Source organism: Peromyscus leucopus, chromosome 4 (assembly GCF_004664715.2).
Source record: "Peromyscus leucopus breed LL Stock chromosome 4, UCI_PerLeu_2.1, whole genome shotgun sequence".
Lineage (NCBI taxonomy): Eukaryota > Metazoa > Chordata > Mammalia > Rodentia > Cricetidae > Peromyscus > Peromyscus leucopus.
In genome coordinates this window covers 38,650,866-38,672,050 of record NC_051066.1, presented here as the reverse complement: position 1 = coordinate 38,672,050, position 21,185 = coordinate 38,650,866, and the positions used below count along the sequence as shown (strand labels likewise).

General features: G+C 37.3%; 1 protein-coding gene across 4 annotated transcripts in view; it reads right to left on the bottom strand.

The window, feature by feature from the left end:
- The window catches only part of Tank (TRAF family member associated NFKB activator), an 84,014-nt gene that overhangs the window by 22,963 nt on the left and 39,866 nt on the right, over positions 1-21,185 (bottom strand). For 3 of the 4 annotated variants that reach the window (XM_028867308.2, XM_028867244.2, XM_028867177.2), the window contains 2 exons: positions 6,545-6,653; positions 4,760-4,872 (listed from right to left, as the gene is read on the bottom strand). In XM_028867308.2, the coding sequence (XP_028723141.1) occupies positions 4,760-4,872; positions 6,545-6,653 (222 nt within the window). The remainder of the gene's footprint in view (positions 1-4,759; positions 4,873-6,544; positions 6,654-21,185) is intronic. The other variant, XM_028867388.2, reaches the window with a different exon arrangement.

Genomic DNA, 21,185 nt, shown 5'->3' with positions numbered 1-21,185 from the left:
TGAATTTAATAATAATTCATTAAGCACAGATCAATACATATGCAAATACAAAAGATTTTAATTTCAGTTGTTTAATTAGCCAATATTTTCTCTAAGTTAGGACTAATTATTTTACACTTAATATATAGCCAGCCAAATCAAATATGTAATAAATCTAAGTTATCCTTAAAAACACAATATAGAGGGGCTGGAGAGATGGCTCAGAGGTTAAGAGCACTGGCTGCTTTTCCAGAGGTCCTGAGTTCAATTCCCAGCAACCACATAGTGGCTTACAACCATCTGTAATGAGATCTGGTGCCCTCTTCTGGTGTGTGTATATATAATAAATAAAGAAATTTAAAAAAAAAAACCCACAATATAGAGCTACAGTAATAAAAGCAATATGATACTGGCATATAAACAGACATGAAAACCAGCAGAATAAACAGAGACCCAAATATGAGTACTCATAATTACAGCCATCTGCTATTTGACAAAAAGTGAGAAACATTCAAGAAAAGACAGTATCTTTAACAAGTGGTGCTGGGAAAAACTGATGTCCACATGCAGAAGAAGAATGAAATTGGACCTCTAGCTATCAAACTGGAAAAAAAAATCCAAGTAGATCAAAGACCTCAAATTTGACACCGGAAACACTAAAACTGCTAGAAGAAAGCATAGGTGGTGGCCTACAAGATAGAGGTGTAGGAAAGGACTTCCTGAATAGGATTCCACTTGCCCAGGAATTAAGGCCAACAATTGACCACTGGGACCTCAGAAAATTCAAAAGCTGCACAGCTAAGAAAACAATCAAGCATGAGAAGAAATCTACAGAATAGGAGAGAATCCTTGCCAGTACACATCTGCCAGAGGATTAAAGAATATACAAAGAACGGAAAAAGAAAAAAAAAAAAAGTCATGGGAACAAATGGCCCAATGAGAAATGGACTAGTGATCTAAACAGTTTCCACTAGAAGAAATAATAATGGCTAAGAAATACCTCAAAAGGAATTTATTACCCTTGGTAATTAGGGAAACACAAATTAAAATTACTTTGAGATTTTATCTTTCCCAGTCAGAACAGCTAAGATCAATAAAACAACTGACAAATGCTGTGAGAAATGGCTGTAGAGAAAGAACTCCTATTCACTGTTGGCAGGAATGCAAACTGGGGCAGCCATTCTGGAAACTAGTATGGAGGATCCTCAAAGAACTAAAAATAAATCTACCATATGATCTGCTATACCACTCCTTGGCACATATCCAAAGGACCTGACATCCCACTCCACAGATACTTGCTCAGGTATGTTCATGGCCGTTCTATTCACAAAAGCCAGAAAATGGAAACAACCTAAATAATCTTCAACAAAAACATGGGTAATGAAAACATGGTACATAGACACAATGGAATACTGTTCATATTAAGAAAAATGAAATTTTCAGGTGAATGTAAAGACCTAGAAAAGATTATGCTATGTGAGATAACTCAGACCAGAAAGACAAACACCACACGTTCTCCCTCATCTTTGGTTCCTAGCTCCAAATCCTCAGAAGGGAGTATACAGCATGGAGTAACCAGAGAAACCAAAAAGTTCAAAGGAACCGTTTTGTGCTGGGGGAGGGGCAGCAGGTAGAGAATACAGGTAATATGAAATGGGAAAAGGAGTAACAGGGAGGAGGATCCAACCAAAAAAAGAAAAAAAGAAACCCTCCTTTTGAAAGGTTGGTCAAGATAGTCCAAGTGACTCCCCAAAGCATACAGATGAAGCCCTTGGTTCTTTCTCAGGAGTTGAAGGTGAGTTGAAGACACCTCACCTCTAGGACACAGGACCTGGATGACTAGAGCTGGATCTGACCTGAAACCCTATCTCCTGTGGTCTCACTTCCCTGGTTCCAGAACATACTGTACAAGATGCCAAGGGCGGGAAGCAACTAAACAGCTGTAATACCTCTGAACCATGACAATTACCAGCATGGCAGATACACAGAAAGGCGCAGTAACTCACTCACATGTCAGTGGCAATCGACAGCTGTATGACAGGACTTAGGGCCACTCAACAGGAGGGAAATCATGCCTGGTACTGGAAATCCAGCCAGCTTCCTGGGGCTAGTGAGGTCATGAACCTTAGAAAATAATCTACTATTGCTACTTATACCCACAGACAAGTGTAGGTCTCACCCCAAATCAAAGTAGCTTCTCTCTACAGCAGATGGAAGCCATCACAGAAAATCACAACTGGACACAGTGCAGAGATCAACAGATAGTGGGGAGCCCAGCCCTGATGGATTCCTCTACACCACTGTTCCTGCATCTCTGGGGAACGTAATGGAAGGGGAGTGGAAAACTGTATCATCTGGAGAACTTCTCTCCTAGGAATGGCTGCATAAACAAGACCGGAACAACGGCAGCATCAATGGACATGTTACCTTGTGAAGGAAAATTCTGTGGGGTCCCACCCCTAGACAAAGAACTATAGGCAACTAATGACTGATGAAAGAGGGATCAGTAGTCTCTCTCAGGGATGAGCCCTATTATTGGTTGTCCAACTCAGAATGGTCAGCCCTGAAACTGCATACACACAGAAAATGGAAATGGGTCAGCAAGTTGTGTATGTATACATATATACATGTGTAAAATCAAGGAATATATATATATATACACATATACACTATATATACATACACTATATCTATATATATTATAATAATAATCAAGGAAGAAGAAGCTATCAACCTGAGAAAGGGGGCACATGAGAGTGGTTCAAGGAAGGGTAGCGAGGAGGGGCTTGAGGGAGGAAAAGGAGGGGGAAGTGATGTAATTCATTTCAATTAGAAACATTTTGAAAAGAAAAAAAATATAAATATGAACATAAGGATAGATTTCTTGTTTATATACTAAGTATTCAAAAGCCCTTTGGATTGAGATACATAAAAGGAGAAATTTAAAATACAGTCTAATTTTATTTCTATCAAATGGTAATCGTACAAGAAAATGAAATTCATGAGCTATTCAAAGAATTAAAATATGGCGATCACACACGTCTCTCTTGTATTAACAAGGATCACAATGGTAAATCACTGAATTTATATTTACTCCTTACCCAGAGCTTATTTCTAGGTCTTTTCCATGGTCTGGAATACAGTATAATTTTGGCACAGTATTATTAATCCTTTGGAAATAGGCTAGCCAAGCAAAGGAAGTTGAAGGGAAAAATAGAAAATGATTTAAATCTAGGATCATTTGTCTTACCATCTACCAGTTTAAAGTTGTATTACTGTTAGAATTTCACTTCATTAAACACTTCTGACACGAGGGGGATGGGGACCCTCCAGGGAGCCTGGAGAGATGGCTCTGATCCTAGTTCTCAAGTGCCCACCGCAGCCCCAGCGTCAAGGGAGGGGAGGTAGGACTGCTGAGTCTTCCTGGCTTCCAGCCTAGCAGAAAATGCAAGCCCTAGATTCAGGGAAAGACCCCCAGCTCTGGGGCTGGGGAGATGCTTCACTGGTGAAGATCATTTGTTGCTCTTTCAGAGGACCCAAGCTTGACTCTAAGGACCCACACGGTGGTTCACACCCATCCTTAACTCCAGTTCAGGGGATCTGACAGTCTCTTCTGACTTCCAAGGGTACCAAGCACCCATGCAGTGTATATGAAGGCATGCAGGCAAAACACTCACACACATAAAACACACAAAAAGACTTTACTAGTAGCAGAGAGCAATACTGGAGGGTACTTGGTACTCTCTTCTAGCTCTTGTGAGTGTATAACAGGCACATGCACCCATACACACCAAGAGCATACTAACATGCAGACATACACAAACAAACAAATCTTTAAAAAACACTAGGAAATATGAAGCTTAAGCTTTATTTTAAATATAAGTAATTATATTGAGATGGATATGTCATGTTTGTGGATACACAACTTTGTTTAAAATTCTAGTGGCAAGGGACTGGAGAGAAATGGCTCATTAGTAAATATTATGTACTTTTTTTTTTTTTGGTTTTTTCAAGACAGGGTTTCTCTGTGTAGTTTTGGTGCCTGTCCTGGATCTCACTCTGTAGACCAGGCTGGCCTCGAACTCACAGAGATCTGCCTGGTTCTGCCTCCTGAGTGTTGGGATTAAAGGAGTGTGCCACCGCTGCCTGGCCCCTCTGTACTACTCTTGCAGAGGACCGGAGTTTGGTTCCTAGCACCTTCTTCATATAGCTCACAAACAACCATAACTCCAGATCTAGGAGATTTAATGCATCTGGCCTCCATGGGTATCTGCATACATGTGCATACATCCACATATAGATACCCACATACACATTATTAAAAATAATAAAATGGAGGCTAGAGAGAGATAGCTCAGTGATTAAGAGCACTACTGTTTTTACAGTGAACCTGGGTTTAGTTCCCAGCACCCACATGGTAGCTCACAACTGTCTATAATTAGTTCCAGGAGATCTGATACTTCTTCTGACCTCTGCAGGCACTGCATGCATATGGTGCACAGATATATACATGTAAAGTGAATTTAAAAATTTTTCTTAAAAAAAAAAAAGATTTCAGTGGCAGGCCATTGCCTAAGAAAGATGAGAGGAGGAAGATATATTGTATATCAGCATTTAAGTGCTGGTTTCTGTAGAAGAAGCAATGTTAGGGGCAAAAAAAAATATTATCTACTTTCTTCCCGTGCTCTACCCACTCAAACTGTGAGAGCATACAGACTAAATAATTTGCAAGTCTGTGAAGCCTAACTCTCTTAAGAATGAGTCTGACAATACTTCCTACCTTTGACTGCTTATCCCTCAGTGTTCTTACTTTATCATGTGGTTCATCAAGAGTCAAATTATTCTTCCTTCTCTCACTGTCTTCAAGCAAAGGAACATAGCCGTAACTGTTATCTGCAAGACAAAGCACTGTACATCAGTAGAAAGCTCTGGAAAAGATAATAAAAATGAAGCCAGGCATGGTGGTGCACGCCTTTAATCCCTGTACTAGGAAGGCAGAGAGGCAGGCAGATCTCTATGAGGTTGAGGCCAGCCTGGTCGACACAATGAGTTCCAGGACAGCCAGGACTACACAGAGAAACCTTGTCTTAAAAAACCCACAACAAAACAACAACAAAAAAACAACCAACCAACCAACCAACCAAATAAACAAAAACAATCAAACAAAAACAAATCTAAATAATTTCAAAAGAATAAATTATAAGCTCTAGTTTTACAATATTCAATATTTATATAATATTTACCTTGGCAAGCTGCCCATTTAGAGTTTTTCCTTCCCACTAAGCATTTCTTTTCCCATGAGTCAATGGTAAAATATACAGAATTCAGAAGACTAGAATTAATTATGCTTTTCACATTTTACTTTATCAACAGTTAAACTCTTAGGGCTATTTTTTTGGAGGAGGGGAATAGTGCTTGGGATGAACTAGCTAAGTGTTCCACCCTAGCTACAATCCCAGACCAATTAAACTTTTATACATCACTTTTTAGGTATGCATTTCTTGTTTAAGATAATTATACTTGAGAAAACTCCTGCTTATAGACAATTAGGAGATGTAGTTATGACAAAAAGGAGCTGGAGGCTGGAGAGATGGCTCAGTGATTGAGAATATTGCTGCTATTCTAGAGGACATGGGTGTGATTACTAGAACCCCACGGTGGCTCATGACCATCTATTAACTCCAGCTCCAGGAGATCCAACACCCTCTTCTTGGTGGGTACCAGGCACACACATGGTATAAACACATAAGCAGGCAAAACACCCATAAACAAATACAAATTTTTAAAAATTATTTAAAAAAACAAAAAAGCTATCCATTTTCATCACTTGTGAACTGTTCTTATTAACACTGTAATTTATATTTTATGTTTTTCTTTTCTACATATAAACTCAACTTAAACGATGTTTTTCTGTAGACATGAAATACATTATATTTACTTTGTACCTTACTATCTTTACTTTGCTGCATATTATGAACATATTTCCTGTTGGTAAGTTAACTATTATCATTGCTTTTCTTGGCTACAGAGTTGTTCACTGTAACTTAACTTTTGGACACTGTACCTTTTTGGATTACTTACTGGTTTATTGAAAGGACATTTAAAGGGAGATACACATAGGGCAAGGACTATGGAAGGGCCCAGAGTTTCTCACCCTTTTATCTGGAAGCTAGACACTTCCTCTGACTTTTCATCTCTAGATGTCTACTGTGATGTACAATGTATATGCACCCACTAGCACTTACACAAATTGTCTTACAATAGACTCTTAGGGCTTCTAGTTTTATCTCAAAGGCACAGATGTTTTAGAAAGCTCTTTGCTATTCATTGGAAAAGTGCCTTCAAGGAAGTTTTAGCAATCTAGGGTTTCTGTCTATAGAATACATGAGTGTTCACTTCCCCATGTCCTACAAGTTTCAATTAAATAAACATAATGTATAGCTATACTATGCTTCTTGTATCAGAATAAAAAAACAAAAAAGAAAAAAATAGAAAAACTCAAATTTTACCTTTTTTCTAAAGTGTTTCCAGAAACACATTAAAAAAGGAAGAAAGAAAGAAATACCTCGACCAGAATCCACAAGAAGTAGCTGTGATTTTAGCTTGTCAATAAGAGTTTGTTGAAATGACAGCTGTTCTTGTTGCTCGCGTATTCTTTGTTCATAGTTCTCAGTCTGAAGACAAGAAGAAACAAAACAAAACCCCAGTTAGCCTGATGCTCACCGACAGATGCATTTACTAAGCACAGGGGCTGCCTGAAGCCCAGGTAACTGAAAAGTCTATTCTTGAGTCACAGACTGGCCCACGGATTTACTTGTGATCATCATTGTATCAGTGACTTAAAACAATCAGAACACTATACAACTTTTAAAAATTATCTTAGTTAAGGATTTCAGTCAAGAGATTGGCACTATGTTTTCTTGGTCTTTCAGTAAAGACAAACATATTATAATTTGAAATTTAATACTTGTAAATAAAAAAAGCATGAATGGTTAAGTAGATGCTGCATTAAAGTTACGTTTTAACAAACACACCAGTCTTAAAACAAAATTTTATGTCTTTTCAATAAACACTGCTATTAATTTTTAGAGTACAAAACTATAAAAGTAGCTAGAAGTAAAGATTATGAAAACCAAATATAAATTCTAAAAGTATAGTGGCCAGAAATAAGCACACGAGGGTTGATTTTTATTATATAAAAATATTATTTATAATTTTTTTTTTCGAGACAGGGTTTCTCTGTGTAGCTTTGCGCCTTTCCTGGAACTCACTTGGTAACCCAGGTTGGCCTCAAACTCACAGAGATCCGCCTGGCTCTGTCTCCCAAGTGTTGGGATTAAAGCGTGCGCCACCACCACCCGGTTATTTATAGATTTTAAGTGACATAATCTCCTTATATTTTTGTTCCACCCATCTTGCTATTTTATTATATTGGCTGTGAAAACAACAATGAAAATGACATATGTATTAGGAATATAGATATATAGATGTGCCAACCTTCAAGAAAAATCTGAAAATGTTGTATCACAATTACCTAATTAGTACATTCTTAAAAGCTATATTAAGAAAGCATAATATGAAAGACTTTGCTGCTTTCTACCACTGGAGGAACAAATGACTAAATATAAATTTCTTAAAAATGAAAAGGGTCCTAATAATTATAGCAGCATTTGATACATACTAGATGTTTGATTTTTTTAAATGACTAAATTAAAAGTTCACAATTAATGAACTTGTATTATTTTCAGATTGCAAAGAAGCTTAAAGTTCTTTATAAATAAAGATCTGTTCCTTAAGTCTCAAATACAAATTTAAGAAATTAAAGAAAAATAACACACCCAAATAAAAGGTGGACTTTTATACACAGGACACTGCCAACATGAATAACCGACAGCAGGTAAGTAACCCCACCGGCATGTTAGCTTTGCATGTTGTGTGTGGGCAGTCTTATATAACTTGGCATCCCGCCCCCATCCAACTCCACAAATGAAGTTAAACACATGCTGATTATCATAAGCAGAAGAAAGAATTGATGATGAGTCTCAGCCTTAGAGAATTCAAGCTCTAGACACCGAACCCTAGATATTCAAGTCAAACACTGAGCCACGTTTCCCAGAATAAGACATCTTAGTCTTACACACATTGGCATCCAAGCTGCTGGAATGAGTGTGGTAAACTGACTATACAGAAAGGATGCCAACATTACAGTTAATCCATAATACCTTAAAATTATCTGGGCTACATACACTTCCTGAGGTGAAAGAATCAGCAATATATTAAGTTCTTCCCTATGCACTTTATGTATTTAGAACATTTTTATTTCAAAAAACTCTAATTCTTCATAAGCATCAATAAGTAATTTCAATAATTACCTATTTTTCACTCTATCTTAATAGGTATATATATCCTACTGCTGTTCAGTGAGCAAGTGAGAAGATAAAAAAAAAACCTAGCAAATTAGAGGTAGGCTGAGAATAAATGTCTAAATTATTCAAGTCTCAGCCCATTCTTCATCCATTATGCTCCTCCACCCCCAATTTTAGTGAAGAAACCAAAAAACCATGTATGTTCATTTGGAACCAACTCAGAACACTTCTGCCAATTAATTTTCATCTTCACCTCTCCAGCTTAAAGACACACTTCAGCACATCTGTTTATAACATATTATAACAAATAATGTATTCAATAGCTGGGCAAGTTAATATATCAATAGCTATTTCACATAGAAATCTTGAACTATTTCTTAAATCAGATGATATTTATGCTGAAAGTGTAGCTGGACAAACAGTAGAATGTGTCCTGGACTTTCATGTAGTTATGGTGGTTAGAGTATTCTAATCTGTCTACACGTCTGATGGGCAGAGACTATTTGTTACTGTAATCTCTAGTACCACACAGTGTCTGGTATATATTAATTGAATAGCAGGCTATTATTAATGAAATATCTGAGAAATAGATATGCCTTTAAGAATGACCTGAAGGAACAAAAGGATAATGACCTTGCTTTTGATGCTTGAAAATTAAGTAAAGCAAGTTTACTTGTATATATATATATATTTTTTTTTAAAAAAAAAAACCAAATGATTGTGAATAAACAAATAGCATGAAATCTTTTTAAAGGATCAGAAAATTGATGCACAGTCACAGTATTTTCAAATATACAATTACAAAGCAAGTGCATTCCAGTACTATCAAAGACCCTGCAAACAGAAAACTCACTACCAACCACATTGAAAATGTACAACAGTAATGTCTTGTCAACACTTCTGTACAGAGCACAGACATGACAGCTAAAACAGACAGAAGAGAAGATGCTTTTGACAGCCAGTGTGTGTGAATGATTCTTTGAGTCAGATGGCAGCAACAAGTTACCAACTAGGAGATCTGCATGACAACTAACCATCCATCTGTATCAAACACCATCTGGCTAAGATGACTCTGGCTTCTGTGTACTTGACACTCCTTCTAATTCCAAAGACTAGCAAAACAAGTGGTCTATCATAATCTAAGAAATAAACAGGTATATAGGTACTTGTGTCATAAAGGGTTGCATATTCTTCCTTAGTGTTCAACAGCAAAACAGCATGATGGAGATCAAATATATAATATTATATATGTCAATTTATCAACAAGGGTTATTCAAGCATACTCCAGAGTATCATTAATAAAGCAAAAACCCCATCTTAAGAATTATACTGACTAGCTGGCTCAGCAGTTCATAGCACATGCTGCTCTCACAGAGAGCTTGGGTCAGGTTCCCAGCATTCACATGGCAGTTCACAACATCTATATCACTAGTTCTGGGGATCCAGTGCCCTCTTCTGGTCTCCACAGGCATCAGGCATGAGTGTGATGCATGGGCATATATGCGGGCAAAGCATTAATATGCATAAAAAAGTCTAAAAAATTAAATAAAAATACTTGTTCTTTTATTAAGGAAAAATTTCAGCCTGTCCTCTTCAAAACTAAGATACCATATTTTCAATAATTTTGGACATACAGCTGTTCAAGTTTTCATAAGTTTCATAAATATTAAGATAGAGTTCTGTTAATTGAATTTTTTCCTATTGCAGACATTGGATGCTTTAATTTTTCTATTTCTCAAGACAGTTACTTCCTATATTAAGCCATCTATAATATTTTACACTGGTCAAATATTATTTCTTCTCATGTTCAAGAGTTAATCTCAATATTCTGAAAAAACACTATAGATTTCTTCCAATGATTTTTACTATGGAATGCTGAGTGGGTAAAACATAGTCTTAATTTAAAAACATTTTAAATTGCTCCAAGATTAATGGATATGAAAGCTTTATTGAAGACTCTGCTTGCATAAAAAAGCTCTCGCAGGGAGTGCCACAGTTCATGAAGGAAAATAAATATTACTTACATCAATATACTGCAGTTTAGACAAAAGCTAATAATTTATACACAATCTACGTTTAAAATCTGTCATACAACTTTAGCAAACTGAGTATCAATTTTACTTTTTTTTTTTTTTTTTAGCATACAAGATCATATATTTTGGCTAGCATGTAGTTCTCTCTTCAACCATTCTTTGTGTATTACTTTAATAAACTCCCCATTCCACCATCCATAGAGACTAGGACTTATCTAGGATATAACGAGTTGGACAGATCAGATTATCATTTGGCTATCCACTGATAGCACTGTCATCTACTTCTCAGTATGGTAAATGGTAAACTGTGAAAACCTAGTTTTAAAGTTTTGGTTCCAGAGTGGGGAGTGCTCCTGCCAGGAGCCATACATTCCATTGAACAGGAAGCTCAGACTTTCGGCTTCTGACACTCTTAAGCCAACAGGCTAGGGAAGGAAACAGTGTTAGGTAGGTGGTTGATGCAGATTATCAAGGGGAAATTGGATTGTTTCTCCATGACAGAGGTAATAGAGATTATGTGGAGTACAGAGATCCGTTAGGGTGTCTCTTGGTACTACCATATCCTGTGACTAAAGTCAGTGGGAAACTACAACAGCCCCTTTGGGAATGAAGATATGGGTCATTCCTCCAGGAAAAGAGCTAAGACCTGATGAAGTTCTTGCCAAGGGTGGAGGAAATACAGAATGGGTAGTAGAGGAATGTAACTACAAATACCAGCTAAAAGGCCATATGACCAGTTGTAGAAATGAGGATTATAATAAAAATGAGTGGTTCTGTTATATTTTATAAAGAATGCATTTGTACAGATATTAATGTTTTGTTACTCAGTTTTCCAATTATGTTATATAACATCAATTAAGAAAATATCAATGGTTATCATATTTAAGTCTGAGATGCTAAGATGTCCCCCCTTGAGGGACATTGCCACATATTCTAAACTTTTAATGTATTTGTGGTTGTATGAGGGACAGTTATATCATATTAGGTGTAATTATGACCTGATTATTGTTTTCAGTTGGAAATTAAGCATGACATAAGGAGATACCATTGTGCATCAAGTTGACAAGTAGACTTTTGATCGTTATTCTGGGTTGTCAACTTGACTACATCTGTAAGTAACTAAACATAAAAATGTAAGGGCACATCTGTGAGTGATTTTTGCTTAAATCGAAGTGGGAAGGTCCATTTCTAATCTGGATCTTTGATGTAGGAAGACACACTTTTAACTAGCTGGACCTTTTGAGGTGGGAAGCTCCATTTATAAATTTGGGCCACACCTTTGCTAGAAGCCTATATAAGGACAGGAAAAAGGGAAGCTTTTGCTCTTTGCCTGCGTGCTCTCACCTCACTATCAAGTCCACTCCTTCAATGGCATTCTGGCATATACCGAAGAATAGCTGAGACATCCACCCTTGTGGAATGGACAACTACTGGATTCTTCGACCTTCTGTTCATAGGCAGCCATTGTCGGATTAGTCAGACCAAAGCCTGTAAGTCACTCTATGTATTTATTCTATAAGTTCTGTTATTCTAGAGGACACTGACTAATACATTTTACAATCCAATTTGCCCTCCCCCCACACACTTTAAGACCTGGGGTTCTATCAGAAATAAAAATAAGCCAGATATGGTGGTTAAGACTTTAACTCCAGCACTGGGGAGGCAGAGGCAGGCAGATCTCTGAGTTCAAGGTCAGTCTGGTCTACATAATGAATTCCAGGACAGTCAGGGCTACATAGTGAGATTCCCCCCATCTCAAAAATAAACAAAAATAATCTTCACTGGAATGATGGAAAGAAATGGCAAATATAAAACACTTATATATTAACCTCTTTGTAAATGTTACATCTCCTCTTAAATAACAAGTCAAGTCTCTACATATTATTTAGAATTGTGGGAGCTGTACTACTGGAGTCTCCATTAGGGTAATGGGGTTTGTGTCACCTTAGAGTGCTCTGCAGGGGCAATGTTTTGTGGAGTTGTCAGGGTAGATCCATCCAGACCCCAGACTGGTAAAGTGACCAGTGTGTAACTTTAGCTTGGGAGAATCAAAGGCATGTCATCCAAACCAGGAGATCTGTAGACAGAAAAATGGTGCAGGATTGCCTAGAGCCTTGAGGGTCCAACCTCCACCCTAGGGTGTATAGAAGATGAGACACGGACTCAAAGAAGATTCTCATGTGTCACGATTTAGTCTTTGCCTGGCTGGGTTTTAGATTTAGTCAAAACCTGTTATCCCCTTTTTCTTTCCCACTGTTCCCTTTAGAATGGGAATATCTATTCTACACTCGTTTTAGCATTGAGTATCTTCAAAATTATTTTATGTGTAAAGCTGTTTTCCTTGCCAGGTATTTCTGTGTACCACATGCATGCGTGTCTATGAGGGACAGAAGAAATCACTGGATCCTCTGGAATTGGAGAAACAGAAGATGAGCTGCTGTGTGGGTGCTGGGAGGCTAACTCTGGTCCTCTGGAAGAACAGTAAGTGCTCTTAACTACTAACCTACCTCTTCAGTTCCCTATCATAATATTTTTTTAAAGCATATAACTTGTTTGATTTTATAGGCTTACAACTGATAAGGAATGTGTTACAGGATGAACTATACCTTGAGTCTCATCTATATCTGATTTAGATGTTTAAGCAAGACTTTGAACTTAAGATCTTAAAAGCTGTTATTAATGCATCAAGTCTTTGGGGAATGAAGGTATGTTACATACATGAATTTGGGAGTGGGGATAGCAGGGGCAGAATGGCATGTTTTGAATGTGTCCCTGCAAAATTCATGTTGAGGAGGTAAATGGGCTACAAAGGGTTCTCTCAAAAATGGGAGTAAGGCCTTCAAAAGGGCTTTAAAAATAGTTCAGCTCCTGTGCCGTTCAGTAACTTCAGCCAAGTGAGGACTTGTGTTTATCCTCATGAAATATGCAGTTAATAAGAGCTACCTTCAAAATGGACTTTGGGCCCTCACAAGACATTTAGAGATGTCTAAAAGTTTTGACAAGACATTTCTGAGGATTAAAATCTGGGAGAAAAAGTCAGATATTTTAGATAATAAGGAACAGAAATTTATTTTATAGCTCAGAACTGACAATGTTTATAGAAGAAGTAAAACTTAAAAGCAGAAACCACCAGCAATCATTTTAATACAAGTAGCTTCAACAGAAAAAAAAATAGAACGAAATGTTTTATCTACTCTACATACAGAATATGTTGATGTCTAAAGGAAAAAAAGTAGAGTGTTAAAGAGGTTATTTACAGCTTAAGTGAAAGTGATTTTTTGTTATAAAGTTTTTAGTGCTCTTATTCACATATATACTTAACATCTAACAACAGTACTTTAAAATGTTTTTTTTATTTTTATTTTATATTTGTGAATATTTTGCCTGCATGTATGTATGTGTACCACAAACATGTCTGGAACCTGCAGAGGCCAGAAAGGGTGTCAAATCCCCTGAAACTGGAGCTACAGAAGTTCTAAATTGCTATGTGGGTTCTGGGACTGAACCTAGGCTCCCTGCAAGAGCAATAAATGCTCTTAACTCCTGAGCTGTCTCTTCAGTCCCTGTGATAGTACTTTTTATATTTATATTTTGAAACAGGGTCTCTAGTCTAGGTTGCTACAAACCATCAAGGATAACCTAGAACTGATGCCCTGGTCTCTACTTCCTAAGAGCTAGGATCACATGCACCACCACACCTTGTTTGAAACTACTAGGGACTGAACCCAGTGCCTTGTGTATGATAGAAAAAAATGATTCTACCACCTAAACTACATCTCCAGCCCACAGATGTATTTTGTAAAAAGCAGTGCCTGTAATAAAGTGCTTTTGTGCTTCAGATGAGTTAGTACTAGCCATTACAAAATACTACTTATTTTATATTAATTATCAGAAAGCACTACAGAGTACCTATGATAAAAAAGAGAAAATAGCCAAATTTAGTCTTATTTGTGATCTTTAAGCTCCCTGGTTAACAAACTGGATGACTTTAAATATCACATCAGTTACCTTTCTTATCAGTATAAAGAAAAACCAAGTTATAAAATAGCATCGAGATTGTTTCCTTTCTATGTAAGCCTGTTAATTTTCCTCTTTAGTCAACACTAAGCAAGAATAGACCAGTTTTATTCATATAATTCTTTTCAACAAAGAGACTATTACTATCTTCTGATCATATAATGAAAAGACTCTTGGGACAAGGAGTAGAGGTTTTCTATAACCCAGTATTTATGATTTATAAATGGCAATCAGCTTACAAAACTGAAACGTTTTGTTTTATTACTGATTCTTCTGGAAAGATGGTCAAGAGAATTTACTTAAAGCTTTTAAAAAATATATTTAGTTTCTCATAGAACAACAGCAGAAATCAGTGACGGGCAACTTGATATGAGTAATAAAACAATTTCACATTATATGAAATAGTGTAGTGTTTGAAACTCTGCATGTAACCTCATCATAGCCAAAAGATGTGCAAGGACTGCTTATTATTCCCCCTATCTCCTCTCATTCTTCCTTTTTGAAATACAGTGTTTTGGCTGGCTATATGGCCACTATGCTAGAGAACATACTAGCAGCCCTCCTTACTATTAGTTGTGACCATATCACCAAAATCGAGCTCTGCTATGTTCCTTCTTCATTAGGTGGAGAGAATCAGAAGTTGGGCTCTTTCTCCCAAACACACCATGCTAGGATGGTAGTAGCACTAAGGCAAGAAAAATGCCACAAAGCGCCCTGCCATTCTAAATATGACTTTTCTTTAGTAGGCATAAACTTGATTGCTGTAGATCACTGGTTTTTCCAGCTCTTACGATTTATTTTGGGTTCATCTTTATATATTTGATGCTTTCATGTGGGAATGTAGGCCTGAAACTTTGTAGCCTCTCATTATGAATGTCTCTCAACAGGTCAAATCTCGAAGTGCAACATTAAAAAGAGCAGTTGTGTTCATTCACTTCTCGGTCATCACTGGTTCTGTTTTTTCTCTTACTCTGTAATCATTACTTACCACCACCTTTTATCACATCAAAAGTCATCTCTTTGCAGATGAGCCCCTATTTGCATTTCTAAGTCTAACTTTACTTCAAAGACCCATTTTCAGCTGCTCACTGAGAATCTTTCCTAGTTGATCTGCTACTCCTTAATCTCACTATCTAAACAAATAAAACAACAATCCCCTTTACCAGTATCAACAAAAATAAAGTATTTTGTCTAAGGACACATCTTCAATCTTCAAACGACCAAAACTGAAAATCTTGGAAGTGGTAGACCATTTTTAAAACCTCAGGTTGGACTTCAAAGCTTTTGCTCTTATTATTGAAGTTAGAAAACATGTCATTTTGTTACTACAGATTCTAAATGAGCTTGTTTTACCTAAAAAATTCAATATTACATCTCAAAGTATATAGAACACAGAAAATTAGTGAGTTAGATTTGGTAATTTATAGAACAAATGACCACATAAGAAAATCTCCAAAACGCTAAAACATATGTAGGCAACAGCCTTGTCTGAGAAACACAGTTTGCATCTAAGAGCACACTGACCCTTGGCACGCTAAGAGGGGAAATGAACTGCACAACAGATGTTTCCACCTCAAGGGTCTGGGAATGTGCCGTTTTTTAAGATGTAAGACTTGTTCTTTTCACATATATTTTTCTAGCAATACTTCCTTGTCTTTGTTCCCTCTGGTGATCTATTTACAAAACATTGTATTTCCTTATAAACATGGTTTAATGATTGTACAGTATCTTTCCACACAATTGCTGCTAATAAAATCTCAGTACCGGGGACACCACATCCTTCGAGCTTTTCTTTGGGTTCCCTTGCCCTGAACTACTGAAAATTCACATTGTGGACTCTATGTCTTATTTCATGGACTGAGCTCTGCTACCCATGGTACATAGTATTTTCCCCAAAAAGATGTTACAGGAAAAGTTAAGTTTAAAAAGATAATAAGCAAGGTCAAATATGAAACCCAATCCAGAATGGCTATTTTATTATACTACAGATTATGTAATGGCTAATAAATTTCAATTTTAGCAGCTGACATATCACTTCAAACTAAGGACAATTATATTGTTTTCCAAGGATACAAATACTTCAAATGAACCTGTGTGATATTGCATAGATCCACAAGACTGGACAATGAAGCAGGATGTGGGACAACAGAAGGACAAACACCATCCTAGCCTATCATTTAGTTCTGGACCATCCACTACATGAAACACAGGGCATGTCTTTCTTTCAAAACTGTTACTATCTGACATTTTGGTCATTCTCTCCTATTCCTCAGCTTTGGTTCTTTCACACAGCTTCTCTAAATCCTATTAGTCCTACCATCCAGCTACCTACTTTTATGACTTGAGCAGACAAGATTCTAAACTGTGTTTAACTGGTAACACAGTCTTTTCACTCTTACAAATGACCTCAGCCATCAAACACCTTTTCATTCTTAGTAGCTTCTTTGTAGTTTCAGCTCATGTCTCAGGGTACATAATTTACATCACTTCTGTTTGTGCTTATAATTCTTTCACTCTCAATCCTGAATTAGCATCTTAATGTGTAAGCACACCACTTAACTCCAGATCTTATCTATAGCTGCTGAAAAATAACCAGCAAACATATACACTGTTATTACTAAAAACTCAAAATAATTTGAATGTAACATTTTTTCTTATTTCTTACTCTCAAATCACTTTATCTAGTAGCTGACACTATATTTCAAAGGAAAAATTTTTATGACAATCCCTCTTTTTTTCTACCACTTCCTCCAACATCCGCGTGTTTATCTTCACATACTCGAGGGAAGTGTGTGTGTGTGTGTGTGTGTGTGTGTGTGTGTGTGTGTGTGTGGTGTGTGTTGGTCTTGTTCCCTCCAGTCCTGAGAGAACATTTGTTTTCTATTCCTGGTTGGTTTCTAACCTAAGCTGTTTTTATTTTCAAAAACAACCCAGTGGCTGCCTTCCTTTTACCTTTTTTCTTGTACTTTAAATACCTGATGCCCCGTATGCTAGACAAAGCCTCATGCCTCTTATACCTCATAGGGACTTTGCTTTGTTAGTAGACAAGTAAGTAAAAATAACAAGAACAATAAAAAAAAATCACACAAAAATACCTTGATATAATATGAAAGTAACACATGCACATGTTTCCCGAAAAAATAAGCAAGTAGAGCTCGAAGAGCAGCAGAGGCTACTTTTAAATTTAAGACATCAAGAAATCCCTTGAGGAGGTGGCATCTGAAGAGAGAGCTGCAATCAGTATGGAAGAAACCAAGGCACTAAGGAAGAACCACCTTAGTAACAGCAACTAGAGAGGACTAAGGAAAGAGGAGGATCTGACATTTTTCAGACAACATGTGTGGTAAGAAGACTGTTAGGAGAATGGCAAGAGAAAAAGTATCTATTAGGGGCTAAATGTGTCTCTGTACTGACAGGCAACAGTGTGGGCTTTTGAATTTATAGAAATCATTGCAAATTTTTGAGGTGGAGTATAATATAAATACAATTTAAGCAATCTTTTTCAAAGGATCATGCAGACTGTTGTGTAAGGAACTGAACACAGGACAGCAATTATTCTTTCTACCTCCCTCCGGCTCTCTGTCTCTCTTCAGGTCACTCATCCTAAAAATAGAAAACACTTCTCTAGCCTCCACAAGCTCCACAATCATGTAGTTGGATGTCTTTTTGCTTCCTTCCCCAGTTCTCGGTGTACTGTGTTCCCCTCCCCACTAACAACCCTATACCTTCAACAACTTCTATCCACAGCCAAACACAAGCCACCGTCCGCTCTCCTCTTACCAGGTCTCTGGGCTACCTCACTGGCTAACTACTCTACCCTTCCTGAAACCCTTCCCAGTGGCTCTTTTACTTTTCTTCTCTAATTTGTTCCCTGCTTTGTAGACTATTTTTGCTGTTGTTAAGTCTCTTTCATGGCCCCCTTTTATGCTTCTTTAAAATCCTGGTGTTTTCTAGGTCCTTTGTGTCTCTGAAATGCTTAAACTACATTCTAAACCTGTCTTCTCTTCCTTTCACCCTAACCTAATCCTGTTCTTTAAATATTCCTTCAAGCTAAATATGCTAACTGAGAAACACCATTGAAAACCATGCAATCTTATTGCAATTCTCTGTCTTAGTCACTGTTCTATTACTATGAAGAGGCACCATGACCACGGCAACTATCAAAGAGAAAGCATTTAACTGGGGGCATGCTTACAGTTTTAGAGGTTTAGTCTATTATCATCACTGCAGGAAGCAGATACTGGAGCAGTAGCTGAGAACTTATTCTGATCCATAGGCAGGGGGCAGGGGCAAAGGGCAGGGAAGAGAGAGAGACTGAGACTGACTAACTCTGGGCTTGAGACCTCAAAGTTCCCCCACATACACACACTTCCTCCAACAAGGCCTTCCCCCTTAATCCTTCTAATCCTTTCAAATAGGGTCACTCCCTGGTGACTAAGCATTCAAATATATGAGTCTGTGGAGGCCATTCTTATTCAAACCACCATAGTCTCCAACATAGAACTCCTTGTAGGCCTACAGAACTGTAGTCATACCTATCCATCAGACAGTTCGTCCATATGTTCCACAGGTCTAAACCTAAGAATCAGAACTGAATTATATATCTTATTTCCCCGTAACCAAACTCTAAGTTCTTCATCACTCTTGATTTCAGTCATCAGCATTAAACTAATCATTCTAGACTCCACTGCCATCACCTTCATAAGTGACCTATATCCAGGTGCCACCTGCTTTCTATCTTATCTCCCTAAGAAATTTTAGGTCACCAGGTGGTGTTAGTGCATGCCTTTAATCCCAGCACTTGGGAGGCAGAGTCAGAAAGATCTTTGTGAGATTGAGGCCAGCCTGGTCTATAGAGTGAGTTCCAGGATAGCCAGGGCTGTTGGGGGGGGGGGGATTTTAGGTCTTTTCTTCAATTCACCCATAACTGCTAATTCAGTCCCTTGTTTTGAATTCTTAAAATAATTGCTATTCATTTTTTTCTTTTTCTAAACTAAAGTGCAATAAATGTACATAACTTACTATCCAATATATGTTAGTAAAAGTTTAATACATTACAGTTATTAATACATGAATTTTACATTAATGTACATATTGGAATTTATAAAGTATGACTAGATGATTGCCATATTTTTATATAACTTGCACTTAGAACATATGCAACATGTCCTCAGTATGTTTACTGGGCTCTGTCAGTGTCAAGACTTTTCTAAAGCATATAGTTCTTTAGTAACTTTTCACTGAATAAAGATACAATGCATACTACTTAGTCATAGTCCTCATGATGGGCTGTTATCTTTGCAGCTTCTTTTCATGTAATACCTCATCATTCTTGATGGAGTCATAGGACCATCCTGTAGGACATGCAGGCTACCAAACTCTCCCTTACTTCTTGTTTTATGCAGACACTCAGACATAGACACAAGTACACACACGTGTGTGTGATCCCTATCTCCTAGCTTACTATGCTCTTCCTAATCTTAGTCCAACTGCGAATTCATATTGTGCTGACCTGACTCACAAAGAAAGAATTAGATGCCTTTTCTCTGGGCCACACACTACCTGCTTGATCTTTTCTGTAATGCCTGATAATAGGTCAGGTGATAGCCAGTGATGCTCTTTCTGTTTTTTAAATTATACATGAATAACCATTTTATTTATTACTTATTTGAACTTTTAAAAGTTCCTAAAGGTATAAATAATGTTTTACTTATTTTAGTATTCTCAAAACTTCATCATCTTATTCCCTAGTTCTTAGCTACCCTAGAACACAAATAGAACTGTTGTCTCTTAACAAGCCTAATTGTAAAGTAGGAAGAATAAAATGTGGGTGGTTTTTTTTTTTTTTTTTTTGCTAATTTAAATCATTTTTTAAGGCCCTGTCATATCATGCTCCTCTTCTTCCTAGCCACTTAAAATGAGAAGATTTAGAATCTTTAGTTCACTCAATAACACTATTCTTCTGCAAACGATGAGAAGATTCAAAAAGAATAAAGATGGCTTTTGTAGGATTCATGAAGGTATATATAGAAATGTTTAATAGCAGCTGGATCACCTAGAAAGGAAGACATTGTGTAGGTTACTGAAAGAACAAAGGATTTCATGGATAGCATATTTCTTTTGACTTCAAAATTTCATGAAAATTTTTTTCATATGTATCTGTATGTGTGGTATGTATGCTTGTATGTTCATGTTGGTGGGCACATGTGCAAGTGTGTAGATGCTGAGTTTCTTCAATTACTTTCTACCTTATTCATCCAGGCAGGGGCTCTCAATTGAACCTGAGAGCTTGCCAATGTGTCCAGTATGATTATCTGGCTTCCAAGAGTTAGAATTACAGCCAGATCACTATGCCCACCCAACATCTACACAGGTTCTGGGAATCAAATCTGGCCCTCGTGCTCTCATGGCAAGTACTTTAAACCAGTGAGCCATCTATCTGTCTGGCTCCTCAAGGAAACTTTTGTTTGTTTGTTTTGAGACAGGGCTTCTCTGTATAGTTTTGGTGCCTGTCCTGGATCTTGCTCTGTAGACCAGACTGGCTTCGAACTCATAGAGATCTGCCTGCCTCTGTCTCCTGAGTGCTGGGATTAAAGGCGTGTGTCACCACTGCCGCCTGGCTCCTCAAGGAAATTTTTAACCAGAAGAATCAGTGTAAGATCCGTGACCTCTAACTGCCAATGGAGGAATAAGCTAACATTCCTCCTAGTAGATCTTTTGGCTGTTATTTTCATAAAGGCCTACTTGCAAAATTGGTTCTTTTATATCTGGGAAACTGGCTTTTCAAAAC